At 39.3% G+C, this 18,176-nt stretch overlaps 1 protein-coding gene across 14 annotated transcripts in view; it reads left to right on the top strand.

Annotated features, from left to right (window-relative positions):
- Positions 1 to 18,176, top strand: part of DOCK9 (dedicator of cytokinesis 9) — a 312,141-nt gene that overhangs the window by 67,528 nt on the left and 226,437 nt on the right. For 4 of the 14 annotated variants that reach the window (XM_039482368.1, XM_039482358.1, XM_039482332.1 and 1 more), the window contains exon 1: positions 9,406 to 9,647. The exons of the other annotated variants lie outside the window; for them this stretch is intronic. In XM_039482368.1, the coding sequence (XP_039338302.1) occupies positions 9,531 to 9,647 (117 nt within the window). In that variant the 5' untranslated portion in view covers positions 9,406 to 9,530. Of the gene's footprint in view, positions 1 to 9,405; positions 9,648 to 18,176 lie in introns of those variants that run through there. 14 annotated transcript variants of the gene reach the window in all.

Genomic DNA, 18,176 nt, shown 5'->3' with positions numbered 1-18,176 from the left:
AGTCCACTGCCTCCAGTAGCTGTAATTCTCTGTTCTGGACTCAGTTTTTCCCCCCTCTTGCCCATATTCCCTGAGGGTCATCAGAGCTTTTGACTTCGGCTGTGTCTACTCCAGTGGTCTATATTACAGTTTACGCTGGCACAATTTATGACGCTCAAGGTATGAATAAGCAACACAAATTACACTGACATAAGCGCTCGTGTGCACAGTGCTATGGTCGTCAGTGGGAGAAGCTCCCCTACCATCGTTTCTGCTGCTCACGGAGGTGGTTTTTTATGTTGACAGGAGAGCTCTCTTTCGTCGGCATAGTGTCTTCACCACATGCGCTGCACCAGCACAGCTGTATTGATGCAGCAATGCAGCTGCAGCACTATACATGTAGACATGGCCTGTGTGGTGCTTAGTGTGTGGAAGTTAAAACACAGGGAGAATTTCTGGCCTCTTTAGGCCTCTCAAATCTGTAATGGGAGACTTGAGATTATGGAGTCCCTCAGATTCTTCCCTAGTTGACTTGCAGCCAAGAAAGAACCTGTCTCCTTTGAGTCAGCATTTTGTTTGGATGATGAGCAAATGGGAAAAAGAACAAATGTGTGCTCACTGGAAATGCGTCCTAGCTCTTTTTCCCTTGGCAATCTCTTAAATTTGTAGGAAGTGTGTGAGTACTTGAACGAGAGATTCGGATAACAGGATAGGAAAGAACACATCATCTGTTGATCTTCATTGAAATGTTATCCTGAAAGGAAGAAAAATATTTCAGTGATGAACAATACTTGGGAAAGTCCTTTTTTAATGTGACATGTGAAAATGGTCATTTTGTATCTTAAGTGCAAATAAATCCATTACCTCAAAAGCTGTGTTTGTGGAAATGCTGTATCGCTTGGAGCCAATAATAAAAATAACTGTGAAAGACTTCATAAACTTTTAAAGAAATTTAAAGGACAGCTTTATTGATAGATCACTTGGCCACTTTGGGTCTCTAGAGATTTTATAAACAGAAGAAGTCTTGCATCCGAAGAAGTGGGTATTCACCCACGAAAGCTCATGCTGCAAAACGTCTGTTAGTCTATAAGGTGCCACAGGATTCTTTGTTGCTTGTATAAACAGAATATTACCATTATCCCTTGAATTCATTATTGGACAGTTGTGATTGGGTAATAACCAATTATACACCAGCTTGAAAAATCAAGGTGAATGGTAAGCTTTTTCCTTGTCAATATGGGAAGTTAAGCATCTATTCTGCAGAATTTAAATCTTTGCCTTTAAAAATATATTTTTTTAGCTTTTTATGGTTGTGAAGGTAATCTTCCAAATGTGAACTGAATGTAAATTGATGCAATGTTGTCCCTGACTGAGATGACAGACAACCAGTGCATCCGCTCCTCGGTAAATCTATAAGCAGGTTTACTGGTAGGCACTGGATTTATTCTCTAGGTAGAATATGAGAATGGGGAATGGATAGAGTAACAGACTTTTCCTCAGTATCTGCTCACAAAAGTAAGGAGTCTGGCCGAGGGAGGATGGTGGTTGGTGTGAGGAACAGGACAAAACCTCTCGATACTTGAAATACCCAGTAGTCTCTGGAGGGAGGAAAAAGACAAAGCTCCTCACACTAATGGAATGGTGATAGTTGGTTCACTTTTTAGAAACTCACTAGATAGAGGCTGATCTGAAGGATAGAGCCCCCCAGAAGGATCCAGGGACAACCCTCTGATAGAATCCTGCATCTTTCTCCTTCAGCTGAGGGTGTGAGGGCTGGGCTTTTCACTATGGCATTTCATTTGGGATTTTCCGGTCTACTTCTGCCTATGTAGGTGTCTGGTAAATTTTTCAAGCTGTGATGTATGTCAGTCATATATATCTATATCTATATCTATATCTATATAGGGATTGGTGACGTGTTCCAGAAATGCATGTTGGTGTTTGAAGTTAAACTCCAAGTCACTGAACTATCTGAAGTCACTTTCTAATTGCTTAAAGGCAGAGTTGGTTCAAGTGGTACACTAGATTTTGTCTGCAGAATCTTCTTTTTACATAAGCTTAGAGAACATTATTCATTTGGACTATTTCATTCAAATTCAAGAGAGCAGGAAAAGTATTCTTCTCGGCAAGAAGCATGTAGCAATCTGGAAGATATACTATTAAAAACCTGATGGATGTAATAAATTAAAGCATAATGCTATTTTCATTTATTGATAGGCATTTGCTTTATAATCTCTCAATTTTAATGGGAAACAGTTTTGATTCCTACAAATGCTTTTGTTAAAGTAAAAGTAACTTGAAAGCCGCAATCACTCAATTTCTTTCATTTTTTTATTTATGCATATTTAAATTAGTGCTATACAATGTGGAATCCTGCTAGCTATGCAATGTAGGAATCATTCAGCGTCAACCTTACAAAGTACTTCTTGTCTTTCTCCTGTCCCATCTTGTCTTTCTCCTGCCCCTGTCTTGAGGCAGTTGTAGAATTTTATAAAGTCTGTATAATTAAATGCTTAATATTAAAACAAACAAAAAAACCAGGGAACCTTCAAAGGGAACTGTAATTAAAGGGCTTCCAGTGATTGTAATGAACATGAAGTGTTGTCACTCTGCTTAATGCTGTACTAGTATAGGATACAAAGAGACACTGTCCCTATCCCAAGGAACTTGCATTATACAAGTCCTTTTGGAAAAAAAAATCAGTTTGTTTAAAAGTTGGGAAGGATAAATTGAGATGAATGGCCAGGGAAAACAAGTTCCACACGTTGAGGGGCCACTGTAACAAAAATACATTTGTCTGCTCAGCTAAAGAACAAAGTTCAGGGCAACTTTCAGTGATATTTTCAGTGTAACCATTGCCTGTACTATTGAGGGCTTTAAGAATTAGCATGATCAGATTAAACTCTGACACTTCATATGTAGTCAAAGAGGAGAACATGGAGCATCCATAATTAATTGCTGTTACTTATCTCAGTGAGCAGATGTAGTGCTGAGTGACTGAGACAGATTTCTTTTTACATTATAATCCTGTCACACAACTCTCTCATGATCCATGGATTTTTAATCCCATCACCTGACAAGCAGACTAAACAAGGCACATCCAGCTCCCTTAAAGGGCCAGTCTCACCTGACGTGCTCCTTGTCCTCCCTACACCCCGACCACACAAAAAAAAAAAGACTTGGCCATTTCCAGGCAAGCTCTGTCTGATTCTCTGCTTCGTGCTCCAGAAAGTCTACTTTTCTGGCCCCATTCCTCCAGCTCTTCTTTTATTAGGCTTGCCTCAAAGTAGCTGGTCACTTTCCTGAAGAATGTCCTTCAGTTAGTGTATCTGGAGGTGAAGTCCTTCCAGCATAGATATGTAGATTCTAATCCTTTCTTTACTTGAGCTAATTCATCACTTTCTTGCAGGGCCTTCTGCCTAGCTTGCTTTGAAGCATTAATTTCCTCTTAATGCTTATTGGCCAAGGAGGTAAGGCCTTCACAGTCATCCCTTTCAGTGCTGTGTTGGTTAGTCTGGAAGCAGTAAGAAGCACTCTCATGACTACAGTGTCTGGTGCTTTGTGCTGATCTCAAACACTTCTGTGTCCAATCTTACGATACATTTCAGTAGTTTTCACTGGCCAGGTTCCTTTGCCACTTGGTGTTCTCTGCCCATGCTTGCAACTGTGCTTCTTCCTCGATGCTTGTGGTTAATCTCCTCAACTAGTGTAGAGCCTCTCCAGATCCACCTTATGTTTCAATTCCCCCTTCACATCCCTTGTTAGGGAAAGGATCTGTATCTCGTGCTTTTGCTTCAGCATGGTCTCGCTCTTCTGCATACTAGGCAGAGAGATTCTTCTCAGCTATTTACTGCTCCAGTTCCTTTGTCTTACTTTGTCTTTAGGGCCCTACTAAATTTACAGTCCACTTTGGTAAATTTCATTGTCTCAGATATTTTAAATCTGAAATTTCACAGTGTTGTAAACATGGAGGTCCTGACTCAAAAGGAAGTTGTGGAGCGATCGCAAGGCTATTGTAGGGGGACTTCAGAGCTGGGCAGCCAGAGAACAGTGGCTGCTGGCTGGGAGCTGAGCTCTGAAGGCAGTGCTACTGCCATCAACAACACAGAAGTGAGTATGGTATGATATTGCCACTCTTACTACTTACAGAGGTGGGTCTGACCCAGCCCTGGGAGCAGCTTGTGCAGGAGAAGAGGAAGTCCCATCCCTGCACAGCCTGGCTGGGACTAGTAGCTGGAGCCCGGTGTGTGGTAGGAGCCCACAGCTGGGGCATCCCCCACCTGTTCCTCCCCAGCTCTTGAGGCAGACCATGGCCCATTTAAACTTCTCGGGGTGACCACAACATCCCCCTGACCATGGAGCCCTAGGCTGTCGCCAATGTCACCCACTCATAAGGCCATCCCTGCTCCCCTCCCACCCCCAACAACGTGACACCCTCTCTCCCCATATCATGCCACCCTTAATTCTGCACTGTTGCTGGCAGTGGTGCTGTCTTCAGAGCTGGGTCCTGGCCAGCAGCCGCCACTATCTCACCACACAGCTCTGAAGGCAGCGCAGAAGTAAGGGTGGCAATACTGCATCCTCCCTACAGTAGTCAGATTTCATGAGGGAGACTAGATTTCACAGTCTGTGATGCGTTTTTCACAGCCATGAATTTGGTAGGGCCCTACTTATAGGTTGATGACTTGGTCCTTGTCAAAGTTCAGTCATCAAGCTAATGGCTCTGGCTGCAGCTGTACCGGTAGCTCACTCTTGTCACTGGACCTCTTTTCCCAAATCAAGTGTCTGTGCCTGCATTTCAGTTTCAGCATAGAGTTTAGCTGGCTCCTTCTCCAGCAGCAAGCACTGCTACTTCTCATTTTTCCGCTCTTAAAAGTATCATCTCATGTTATCTTGCACCACCATCATAATCTGTGATCTCGTAACTTTCTTTAAAATCTGGGCATGCAGATTATGGAACTGGATGATGACTCTGTCCCAGCTCTTGTTAGCTATGCTGGTATGGCTCTTTAGCGCCTTTAAGACTATCACCAGCTTCTTCCTTGCGGCCACAGCCAGGGAGCGCTACTATATTTCCAAGTCTAGCTTACTGCCAGTGGGCTATTTTTGTTTTCAGCTCCAGCAGTCTGTCAGGTTCATGAACAGTTAACAGGATAATCCAGTACTGAAAACTGCTTGTGAGCATGTCTATACTAGCCTGTGTATGTAGACCTGCTATAATCTCCTCACTTCCGGGGGAATTATTTTCCTTTTGTCTTCAGGGTTTTCCCACAGCTATGAACATCAGATGTCCTAGGGGGCGTGGAAGCAGAGAAAGAACTGACAGGAAGGGGATTGCAATGCATGACAGTTTGTTAGCAAGAGTCAGGCTAACTGTAACCCTAATAACGCGAGATTTGTAGAAGTGAGGATTGTGTGAGGCGAGTGGAAAAGAACTGTGTGAAGTTGTTTCGACCTTGTGTAGATAATGTGTAGATAATATGAAATGTAGACTAGAGTCTAAATAAGTGAGAAAAACAAGTTATCAGGATGACCTATATATAAACAAAATGCAGCTGTTGCTTATTATTGTCTGTAACAAAAGGTATAAATGCTTGCTGTAATTGTTTACCTGTTGAGAGACCTGCCTAGGAAGGGGAGACCCTGTGTCCTAGTGCACTCTCTCTCTCCCTTTACGCAGCTGCTTGCGTGAATTAAGTATCTGACTTGGCTGTACCCAACCAAAAAGTGAGAACTCAGTTCCTCAAAGTTGTAGTTCTTAAAAGAGTAGACCCTTAAGTTTCCCACCAGGAACACTCTACTCATTCTGCTGCCTGCCTTTCAGCATTTGTACTTCCTAAGAGCAAGCTTCCAGGTCTGCAGTTGTCTGACAAACCTCCTAAGCGTGTCTCCTTTCTGGTCCCACTTGAGTTCCCCTGCCTTACTACCAGCCCACCCTAGTACTAACACCTCTGCCATTCTAACTTTCTTTGTCCAGGTTTCTCACAAGTAGACCACGAATATATCCTTCCTGTGCCTAGGGGAATCATTGCTTGGTCATGAACAGGACATGCTCTAGGAACTACTGATTCCTCTCTAGTTCCTGCTGCTGACAGGGGTGAGCTTCCTGCTAGTGCTGTTTAGCAGTGAGTTGTACTGTCTGTTGCTGCTGCTGTGCCACTAGCTGCACTTCCTCGAGCTGATGGCTCTTTAGCAGACAAATGAGGGCAGCCTACTGTTGTAGTGCCACAAACTGTAGCTGCTGCTGCTCGTCTGCTGTGACTTATAGCTGCTGCTGCTGTTTCAACAGGAGATGTAATACTTCTGCCATAGTCCCTCTTGCATGGGGAGAGTCTGAGCTCATCCACTCAAGGTGGATAAAAATCCATGATTTAAAAACAAAAAACAAAAAAAACCTTGCATTTTTAAATTTAATTTTAAAAGGGGTTATTTAAAAATATGTATTAAAAATTGAAATTGACAACCTACATTAAGGCCTGAACCTATTATGTCTATTAAAATAATTTACATTAAATAAAGAAATATATGTATTGCTTAATGTTTTGGTTCCAAGTTTTAAGAGAGTCAAACCACTGAACTGGTGGAAGTCATTGGCTGGGCACCTGGAACCAGAGTTAGTTGAAGTGCTAAACCAGCTTTTGACAGTAGTTGCCTCTTCTGCAGATGCACAGAGAATATTTTCTTCATTTCAGTTGATTTAACTAGTTCAGTTCAATTACTAGCTCATTCAAAGTTAAGAAGCCAACTAGAAGTTGCAGAAGCAGGAAAGCTTATTATCCTTTTCCAATTTATAAATATAAACTAGGTCTGAGAGGATGTGATCTACTATTTCTAAAAGATCATGGTGGCCAGAAACAGTCAGTTCAGCTCACTAATTACAGATACTACTTCCTTTGTTTAAGATAGCAACATAAGAATGGCTATGCGGGGCCCAGTATCCTGTCCTCCATTACTGGCCAGTGCCAGATGGAAGTGAACAAAACAGGGCAATTTCTTGAGTGTTCCAGCCTGTTGTCCAGTCTGAGGTTCTGGCAGTCAGAGGTCTAGGGACAACCAGAGCTTGGGGTTGCGTCCCTGACCATCTTGGCTAATAGCCATTAATGGATATATCTTCCATGAACTTATCTAATTTTTTTAAAATCCAGTTATACTTTTGGCTTCACAACGTCCCCTGGCAATGTATTCCACAGGTTGACTGTGTTGTATGATAAAGTATTTCCTTATGTTGTTTTAAACCTGCTGCCTATTCATTTCATTGGTTGACCCCTGGTTCATGTGTTATGTGAAGGGGTAAACAACAATTAATTCATGATTTTATAGACCTCTGTAGTATCTCCTCTCAGTCTTATCTTTTCCAAGATGAACAGTCTGTCTTTTGAATTTCTCCTGAGATGACATAATCCATATTTTTAATCTTTTTTGTTGCCCTTCTCTGTATTTTTTCCAATTTTAATGTATATTTTTAGAAATGGGGCAACCAGAACTGCACACAGCATTCAAGCTGTGGGAGTAACATGGATTTATATAGTGTATTATGATATTTTCTGTTTTATCTATCCCTTCCCTACTGATTCGTACCATTGCTAGCTTTTTTGACTGCCTGCTGCACTATTCACGATGATTTCCAGATCTCTTTCTTGAATGGTAACAGCTAATTTAGATGCCATAATTTTGTATGTATAGTTAGGACTGTGTTTCTCAAGGTGCATTACTTTGCATTTATCAACATTGCATTTCATCTGCCATTTTCTTGCTCAGCCACCCTGTTTTGGGAGATCCCTCTGGACAGTCTACTCACCAAGCAGAGACAACATGAACAGGCTAGTCTTGCTCCCACATAAAGTGCAATCCTTACTAGCCTGGTGGGAGAATGAAGACCTTTTGCTTCTCTCCCAGCAGAGAAGACCTTGATCATGGACATTTCCTTGTCAGAGTGGAGCGGCACTTAGACTGTCACCTAGACCAGTGGTTGGCAACCCTTCAGAAGTGATGTGTCAAGTCTTCATTTATTCACTCTAATTTAAGGTTTTATGTGCCAGTAATACATTTTAACGTTTTTAGAAGGTCTCTTTCTATGTCTATAATATATAACTAAACTGTTGTATGTAAAGTAAATAAGGTTTTTAAAATGTTTAAGAAGCTTCATTTAAAATTAAATTAAAATGCAGAGCCCCCTGGACCGGTGGCCAGGACCTGGGCAGTGTGTGCCCCACTGAAAATCAGCTTGTGTGCTGCCTTTGGCACACGTGCTATTGGTTGCCTACCCCGATCTAGACTAACAGCACAAAGCAGGGATATGGACTTCCCTAGAATCCAGAATGCACATAAACCTGCTTGAACTGTTGGCAGTCCCCAAAGCCTGGAAGCATTTTCACTATTTAATTCAGTCCCTACATGTTCATGTGATGTCAGACATGTCAATAGTGTTGTGCTTCAACAAGTAAGTGGGAGCAAGGTCCACCACTCTGTGTAGAGGCAGTCAGGCTGTGGAAATGGTGCATTTGCAACCAGGTCTTTGTCAGCAGTACGTCTGCTGGGTATGCACAACTCACTGGTAGAGAATCTCAGCAGATGTTTTCTCCAGGAGCGTGAATGGGAGTTACACAATTCTGCAGTATAGAACATATTTCATCAGTGGGGAGCCTTTTTTGCATCTTGGAGTCTTGGGCACTTTTTGCATCTCATGAGAACAGAAAATGCAAAATCTACTGCTCCAGGGTGTGTGTGTGTGTGTGTGCGTGCACGCGTGTGCGTGCAAGGTCAAGGATCCAGAGGAGATGACTGTAAGCTACCGTTGTGATGCATCTGTAAAAAAGACAATTGTGATCCTAGGATGTATCAAGTGAGGCATTTCTAGTAGAGACAGAAGCAAAAATAGAAAGCAGGCTTTGCAACCTGATTAGCATCTTTGCAGAGTATTTGAGGTTTTATAGAGAGGACATCATGAAATTAGGAAAAGCCATCTTAAATCTTGGTTTAGGAAACATTAGAATGAAAAAATTGAGTAAGTATTATGTAGAAATACCCTGCTGACTGGAATGGCATTGCCTCTAATACTTAATTAGCTGCTGGAGTAGAAAATGGATGGAGTAGAAGAATAATCTGGAAAGAATAATACTTGGAATTTTGCTTTTCTGAAGGGTTCCAAACTGCAGTGAATATGTTTGTTTTGTTCTACAGTACATATTTACTCTTAAATATTTTTCTTAAGTACTGAAGGTGTTTGTTAATTATTTTGTGAGTATTATGCACAGTTATCATAGTGAGGAAAATTCTGTATTGCACCATTTTTGGTGTGTGTTCCAGTGGCATTGAAATGGATCCACCTTTTTTCCAGAGGAAGGGTACACCCTTTAGAGGCTGGGCTTCGTTTGTCATGCATTCCCCCATGACAGACTTAGCAAACTGCAGCTTAGTAGTTAAACTAGTTGGTACTTTCTGCAGCTTGTGTCTGGAAAAAGCTTTTGTTTTCTCTGAATTGCTGGCATGCTGTTTATTTCGATGCTAAAAAACAGAATTTCTCAGATTTTTGAGTTGTTTTCTGGCTAAGAATGCAGGCAAGAGCAAATACTAGAAGTGTTAAAAAAGAACTTGTTATTGAGTCTCCCCAACAATACAAGGATGCAGCTCCATGTGAAGTAGAAGTGGACAGTCCAGTAGAAGTGCTGGTAAGAATTGTGTAGATAAGAGATATGTTCCCCAACTGTTCTTAGTTCCCACTCTTTCTGGGAAGCTTCTAGGTTTCACTGGTGAGTCAGGTTTCAACATTCACTTTTTGCTGACGATGATATATGCATTTTCAAATCAGTTCTCTTTGATTCTTTTCAATGAGCACATCAATGTTTGTATTATCTATGCATCTTTGGTTTCCATGAGGCTCCTTTGTTTAAGATGGCAATATATATATATAATATTTTGGTTCCCTGGCTTATTACTTCCTAACTGTCTATTTTGTATTTAGTTGGTCTAAAGTTGTCATACACCTCTTTAAATGGAGGTAAAAACTTAATTTGTGAAATATATAAGCAGTACACGACAGTAAATGTATTTTTAGTTGGCAGTGTGTTTTTACATTTTATAGATTTTCTGAATTGTTCCTTAAATATTTTAAGTATATATATTACAGATGTCAGAATTTGTTTTAATTAAATTATTTTGAGATTAGTCTAGTCTATTCAGGTATGCTTAGTTTAAGGTTACTTTTCAACCTGTGTAGAATACAGGATTTTTTTAAATCTTACTTGCTAAATAATCCTCAGTGAGGAAAAGTGAATAATTTGTGTATTTTCTGAGGGAGGAATTTCAGAAAAGGGTTTATTCTGTATTGTTGTGTGGGCTGTATGCTTCTGTTGGAATTTTTATAATACATAAGAAAGCATAGTATTTTTGCAAGTGAGCTGCAAGAAATCCTCCAACACACTACAGCTAAAACAATTAACCTTTTCAGATATTAGTCAAGGGGATTGTTAAGCTAGTAAACAATACATTTATACTTGGTTATTAAAAATGAGTGCTCTACTGCAGTGGTCCTCAACCAGGAGTATACGTACCTCTGGGGGTACACTGAGGTCTTCCATGGGATACATGAACTCATCTAGATATTTGCCTAGTTTTACAACAGGCTACATAAAAAGCACCATCACAAAGTCAGTATAAACTAAACTTTCATACAGATGATGACTTGTTTATACTGCTCTATATACTATACAATGAAATGTAAGTACAATATTTATATTCCAATTGATTTTTTTATAATTATATGGTAAAAAGTCAAAAGTAAGCAATTTTTCAGTAATAATGTGCTGTGACACTTCTGTATTTTTGTGTCTGATTTTGTAAGCAAGTAGTTTTTAAGTGAGGTGAAATTTGGGGTACACAAGACAAATCAAATTCCTGAAAGGAGTAGAGTAGTCTGGAAAGGTTGAGAGCCACTGCTTGATTGGTACTGGCAAATTAGATCCATAAGATGTTAATTGTGTGGCTTATTAGAAACAATTTTTAAAATGCCTGGCCAGAATTTTCAAATTTGGGTGCCAAAATCCACAATTGGAAAACCTAAATAAGTGGTCTTGATTTCATTTGCTTTCACACCTGTGGGAATTGTGGATATTCATCACCTCTGAAAACTAAGGAACCTTAAAAAAAGCAGCCTAACTGGATTTAGACACCGAAGTTTAAAAACATATATATATTTTTTTGCTCATGCATATATAAGAACCTATTCTTGTAATGTGTCTGCATTAGGAGAATTCCATCTTATATATCACTGGAAGTCTAATCTGTCCCCATAGGAAGTGTCTGCTAGTAAGAAAATATAATGCGAGAGAAGCCCACTTATCTAAATCAGGGGTAGGCAACCTATGGCACGCATGCTGACGGCAGCACGCAAGCTGATTTTCAGTGGCACTCTCACTGCCTGGGTCCTGGCCACCGGTCCCACGGGCTCTGCATTTTAATTTAATTTTAAATGAAGATTCTTAAACATTTTAAAAAACCTTATTTACTTTACATACAATAATAGTTTAGTTGTATATTGTAGACTTATAGAAAGAGACCTTCTAAAAACATTAAAATGTATTACTGGCACATGAAACCAAATTAGAGTGAATAACTGAAGACTTGGCACACCACTTGTGAAAGTTGCCAACCCCTGCTCTAAATCATTTTTTTTATTCAGGAAAGCCATTATTTAAACTTGTTTTATGTGGGGTATATTCTAATTTTGGTCCACATCTTCATCTTAGCAATATGAGCTAATGTTTTTGTGTGGCTTTCTTGCCCCCTTTTGGAATGTTTAGCTTCCTTATTTAGAACTGGATCTTTTGTTCTATTCTGCAAACAAAATAACTATAACTATAACTATATATTTTTTTTTAACAAAACAAAAATGTGCTTCATATCTGTTAGTATAGCACTCAGCTGGTGCAAACTGTTGATACAGCTATAGTTCACAGGGGATATTATGTTTGTTTTTTGTTTTTGTTTTCCCATGAATGTTTTGAGAGGGTATTAAAACAATGTTTCTGCGGAATAGAACAAAAGATCCAGTTCTAAATAAGGAAGCTAAGTCTCTTTTCTCTGAACCTACTCCTGTTTTTCAACATCCATCTTGAATTGTGAACACTAACTGGACACAGTATTTCAGCCATGGTCACACCAATGCCTAATACAGAGGTCAAATCATCTCAGTACTGCTGCTTGAAATTCCCCTATTTATTCATCCAAGGATCACATTAGCCCTTTTAGCCATAGGTGGTGCACTGGGAGCTCATGTTCACTGATCATCCACCATGACCCCCAGATCTTTTTTAGAGTCACTGCTTTCCCCGATAGTGTCCCCCATCCTGTAAGTAATGACCTGCGTTCTTTGTTCCTAGATATATGCATTTACTTGTATCAGTGGCACGTCCTCCTTATTATTTACCACTCCTCCATTTTTTGTGTCATTTGCAAACTTCATCAGTGATGATTTTGTGTTTTCTTATAGGTCACTGATAAAAATGTTAGAGTAGGGCCAACAATTGAGCCCTACAGGACTCCACTGGAAACACATCCATTTGATGATGATTCCCTGTTTACAATTACATTTTGAAGCCTATCAGGCAGCCAGCATTTAATCCATATAATGTGTGCCATGTTGACTTCACCATTCTAGTTTTTTAATCAAAATATAATGTGGCACCAAGTCAAATGCCTTACAGAAGTGTTACATCAACAATATTACCTTTTATCAACCAAATTTGTAATCTCATTTAAAAAAAACAAACGAGTTAGACAGGTTCTATTTTCCATAAACCCATGTTGATTAGATTAAATATATTACCCTCCTTTAAATTCTTTATTAAATAAGTCCTGTATTAGCTGCTCCATTATCTTGCTCAGGTTTCGTGTCAGACTGACAGGCCTGTAATAACTCAAGTCATCTCATTTACCCGTTTTAAATACTGGCACAACATTAGCTTTCTTCCAGTCTTCTGGAACTTCCCCAGTATTCCAAGACTAAATGAAAATCAACATTGATGGTTCAGCCAGCTTCTCAGCCAGCTCTCTTGAAACTCTTGGATACAAGTTATCTGGATCTGCTGTTTTAAATATGACTTTCTTTAGTAGCTGCTGTTTAACATCCTCCTGAGATATTAGTGGAATGGAAAGAGTGTTGTCATCCTGATGAGACTACATCATCTGTTTTTGCTAAATACAGAACAGAAATATTTACTGCACACTTCTGCCTTTTATAATTTATCATTAATAATAATTCTACCATTTCCATCTAGTAATGGACCAGGAATCTTTTTGTTCCTAATATATTTTAAAAATTCATTACTGCTTTTAACTCTGCTGACCCTATACTTCTTTCTGTCCCTTTTCTTCCCTTACTAGTTTTCTACAAATCCCAGCTTCTGACTTGTATTCATTACTGTCAATTTCCCCTTTCTTTCATTTGTTAAAATTTTAAATATAATATGGTTTATAATTGCTTTCACTTCCCTCTAATCCAGGCTTAGTTTTTTTTAACCAAGCCTCCTTCCTTGATTGTGGCTTATTGGGCATCTAGTAAAATGTTCTTAAAAAATTCTCAGTTATTATTCACATTTTTCTGATTAAATTCTTCCTCCCACCTGATTTAGCTCATAATTGTTTTCAGCTTTGTGAAATTGGCCCTTTTAAAGCACCAAGTATATATATGACTGGTTTGCTCATCATTCTGTCTGCACATTATAAATGTGATCAAGGAATGATGACTTGTACCTAAGTTACAATTTAATTTCTAGTTCTATGATCAGTTTCTCTTTGTCTGTCAAGACCGGGTCTAATGTAGAATTCTGCTATGTTGGTTGTGACACATTTTCAGTTAGGAAGTTATTTATATTATTTAAAAATTCCAAGGATGTTTTAGTACTATCAGCAAGAGACCTCCAGCATGTGTTACTCGAATGGATCTCCTCCATGATCATGCAGCTTTTTTCCTACACATGGAGCTGGTTATCCTTTTTTCCGATGATATTTGATGTCTGTAGCAGACACCAACTAATACCCCATGTTGTGCTTTATCTGTTAGGACATTGATCCATAAGCATTCAGATCATTTGCATTTGAGTTCAATTACTCAGAAACAGGTAATGGCATTTTTAGCATAGAATGCTACTCTCCTTTTGCTTTTGTCCACTTGATCCTTCCTAAGTAGGTTGTAACAATAGATTTTAACATTCCAATCTTGTGAATCATCTCACCAGGTTTCAGTAATACCAGCTACATTTTGAATTTGTGCTGATAAATGAACAATCCCAGTTCCTTTTGTTTGTTACCCAGGCTGCTAGCACTGGTGTATAGGCAATTAAAGAATTTCTCCTCTTCATGTAGTTTGGTTCCTTTATTAATTTTGTTCTCAACATACTGATTTTGTGCTAGAGTGCCCATGTTTTCCCTTTTTGTTCTTTTAATGCCCCTCACACACCTGTCCCTTCTCTTACCCTCTCCCGAAAGCTGTCCCCAACAGCCATTTTTCTCTCTAAATCCTACCTGGATTCAGGCTGGGTGGTTCTTTATATGGTCTTCAGCAGTGGTACTGATTGCACAGCTCTATTGTGGGTACAGCATTTATTCACATACTCATCTCTCCCCCTCACACACCACTCACATACACACAGTCCAATGTCACTGCCCATCCCATGCACACCAGGCAAATATGTGAGGAGAAGCAAACATGTTTTTTTTAATCTCTGAGTTGTCTGGAAATCTTAAATGGCAACAATTGCTGCTGTTTGGATAAGTTGTAATAGCCTGTGAAAGTGCTGCATTCTTCTGAAGATATGTTGTCTTAGCATGGCAGGGCTTTTACTTAGAACAAGGACAAAGAGATGGGGAAACAGCAAACTGTGAAACTATAGTAGAAAAATCTACATATTTAAAATTATAGATTTATCTTATTCTATAACAGAGGTTGGCAGCCTGTCAGAAGTGGTATGCCGAGTCTTCATTTATTCACTTTAATTTAAGGTTTCATGTGCCAGTAATACATTTTAACGTTTTTAGAAGGTCTCTTTCTATAAGTCTACAATATATAACTAAACTATTATTGTATATAAAGTAAATAAGGTTTTTAAAATGTTTAAGAATCTTCATTTAAAATTAAATGAAAATGCAGACCCCCCCGAACTGGTGGCCAGGACCCGGGCAGTGTGAGTGCCACTGAATATTAGCTCGCACGTGTGCCATAGGTTGCCTACCCCGTTCTATAACTCACTCTGACTTCACTCTTACTTTTTGTTCTAAGATCAGTACACTACACAGCCAGACTTTTAGGTTCAATTCAGAAATCTTATGGACTGTAGTAGAGGAACTCTACCCCTTTTAATTCCTGCAGAAATTATTTTTCCATGCTCAGCTTTAATTCCCCCAAAGTCTTGAGATCTTTGTAGTGGGGTTGCAGTACTTTCTCAGGTAAAAGACCTCTTTATAAGTAGGGGCCTACCAAATTCACAGCCATGAAAAACACGTCATGGATTGTGAAATTTGGTCTTTTGTGTGCTTTTGCCCTATACTCAGATTTCACGGGGGAGACCAGTGTTTCTCAAGTTGGGAGTCCTGACCCAAAAGGGGGTTGGGGGGAGGTTGCAAGATTATTTTAGGAGGATTGTGATATTGCTACCATTACTTCTGAACTGCCTTAAAAATCATAAATTTCATGATTCCAGCTATTTAAATCTGAAATTTCACAGTGTTGTAACTGGAGGGGTCTGAAACGTAAAAGGAGTTGTGGGGGGGTCACAAGGTTTTTGTAGTGGGGTTGCAGTACTGCTACCCTTACTTCTGTACAGCTGCTGGTGGTGGCACTGCCTTCAGAGCTGAGCAGCCGGAGAGCAGCTTGTCCGGGTGCCCAGTTCTGAAGGCAGCCCCCTGCCAGCAGCAGCACAGAAGTAAGAGTGGCAATACAATACCATACCATACCACATTTATTTCTGCACTGCTGCCTGCAGAGCTGGGCGCCCAGAGAGTGGCAGCTGCTGAGGAGGGCCCAGCTCCGCAGGCAGCAGCACAAAAGTAAGGGTGGCAATACCATACCATGCCATCCTAACTTCTGTGCTGCTGCTGGCGGCAGCTCTGCCTTCAGAGCTGGGCTCCTGGCCAGCCGCCGCCACTTTTACATTTAGGACCCCTCCAATTACAACACTGTGAAATTTCAGATTAAAATAGCTGAAATTTATGATTTTTAAAATCCTATGACCGTGAAATTGACCAAAATGGACTGAATTTGGTAAGACCTTACTTATAAGGCCTGGATGAGTTTAGAAAAGAATGCTCTGGTATGGTGACTCCAATTTTGAAGTGGCATTAGTGTGGGCACTGTTCTTGTGTCCACTAAAAATATCATACCATGTCGTACCTTTTGGCTTTTATGCTTAAAAACTAAGGGCATAATATAGCCCATGGGAAAATATTGGTATGTTTTTTGGTAGTAGTAGTAAATACTGATAGTATCCGAAGTCCCCAGTCAAGATTGAAAACTCACAGTGCTGGGTGTTGTACAAACACAGGAAAAAATTCCCTGCCCTCATAGGCTTACAAATTTAAAAACACAAACAGAAGAAGGGTAGGGGATGTGGATAATACATACAATCAGTCCAATGAATAGGGTAAATAATTTGCATATCGTTAATTATATGTAGACAATTCAAGTGACTCTTGATTGTGTTTTACATGTTTTGCTTATTTTAATTATGATCACGTATTTCCCTAAAAATCTGACCAAAAAACAAAGCTCAGATCAAGATACCCCATGTAATGACTGTTCTTTAACATCAAAAAAGAATCACTGTGTGTTTCTGGGAGCTTATATGCAGTGTGACAGTCCCAGGATAGAAGAAGAAGAAGAATAGGATAGAGAGAGAAGGTGGGTTAGGTAATATCTTTTATTGGGCCACCTTCTGTTGGTGAGAGAGAGAAGCTCTCCCACCTTGTCTTTCTGAGAGATTGTAATTCTTGGAGGCTGTCTCTTTGCCTTCTGTCTCAAAATGCACCTGAGGGATATAGTAATACACTGACAATACCCTCTCTTTAGTATTGATCTGTTAAAGAGATACTGCCCAAGTCCAATCCCCCTGCTTTTCACAGCCTTTACACTGACGAGAGAATTTGGGATTTAACAAGATATTTTTTCATACACTGTGGTTGTTTTTGTATTTGAATGGAAGAAGATAAGCCATATTGGAAGCGGAAGTTTATCCACATTCAAATGTGTGACAGTAGTGCAGGATATCTTAAATCTGTTTTATCAAAATGTTTGAGATCTGAGAGGTCACCATTCCCTTGTTAAATGAGCATTGGCAATCAACTAAACATCCATTTGTATTTAATAAAAGCATGATGTTTTGTAACTTGGCTGATGTTCATTCAGAACTGAGTCTAAAATTTCATACTCCGCTTTAGTCCTTCCAGTGTAGATTAGCTCTTAGATAAACAGTATACCTAGGGATTCTGGTTTTTAGTTTAAATTGAAATACATTGATAAAATAACTCTATACTTTTTTCAAAAGTTTAATGAAAAAAGCCTGTATTGCATCCTGTCCATTCTGTCTATGGTTTACTTCTGGATTGCATATAGCAGTAGTATAGTAAGCACTTCTTTAAGTGTGGTTATGAGAGAATATAGGCTGTGAACAATAAATCAGATTACCTTTAAAATTTACGTTTTAAATTTGTTTGGGGTCTTGCTAAGGGAAACCTGTTTTTGCTCAAATATATGCAGTCTCAAATCACATATATCTATACTAGTTAATGTACAGGAAGTAACAAGGTGCTAAATTAGCCAAAACTAAAAAAAGTGAATAGCAATAGTAATCAAAATCGTACTTAAGTGTAACCAATTTCTTTTACAACATGTGCAACGTTTCTGGTGGATTCTTTGTAACGTTAACTTCTCTGTTTAAAAAACAAAACAAAACTTATTCAGGAGCTGTGCACACTGTTCAGGCTTTTATCTTGACAGTGGTACCTTTTGGTCTTATAAGATAGCTTCCATTTTTGGGAGAGAATGGAGAGTTTGCCACTTGTTGCAAATGAACTTAAATTGAAAACTTTTTGTTACGTTTCTATTCATTACAAATTAGGAATACAATAATTTCCCAATGTGGAAATTTTGTACCCGATTCTGATAATTTAGCCAATTTATATTTGTACAAATTTAAAGAAGGAAATTT

This window comes from Mauremys reevesii, linkage group 1 (assembly GCF_016161935.1).
Source record: "Mauremys reevesii isolate NIE-2019 linkage group 1, ASM1616193v1, whole genome shotgun sequence".
Taxonomy (NCBI): domain Eukaryota; kingdom Metazoa; phylum Chordata; order Testudines; family Geoemydidae; genus Mauremys; species Mauremys reevesii.
The sequence above is the reverse complement of the archived record's forward strand: the minus strand, read 5'-3'. Positions and strand labels throughout refer to the sequence as shown.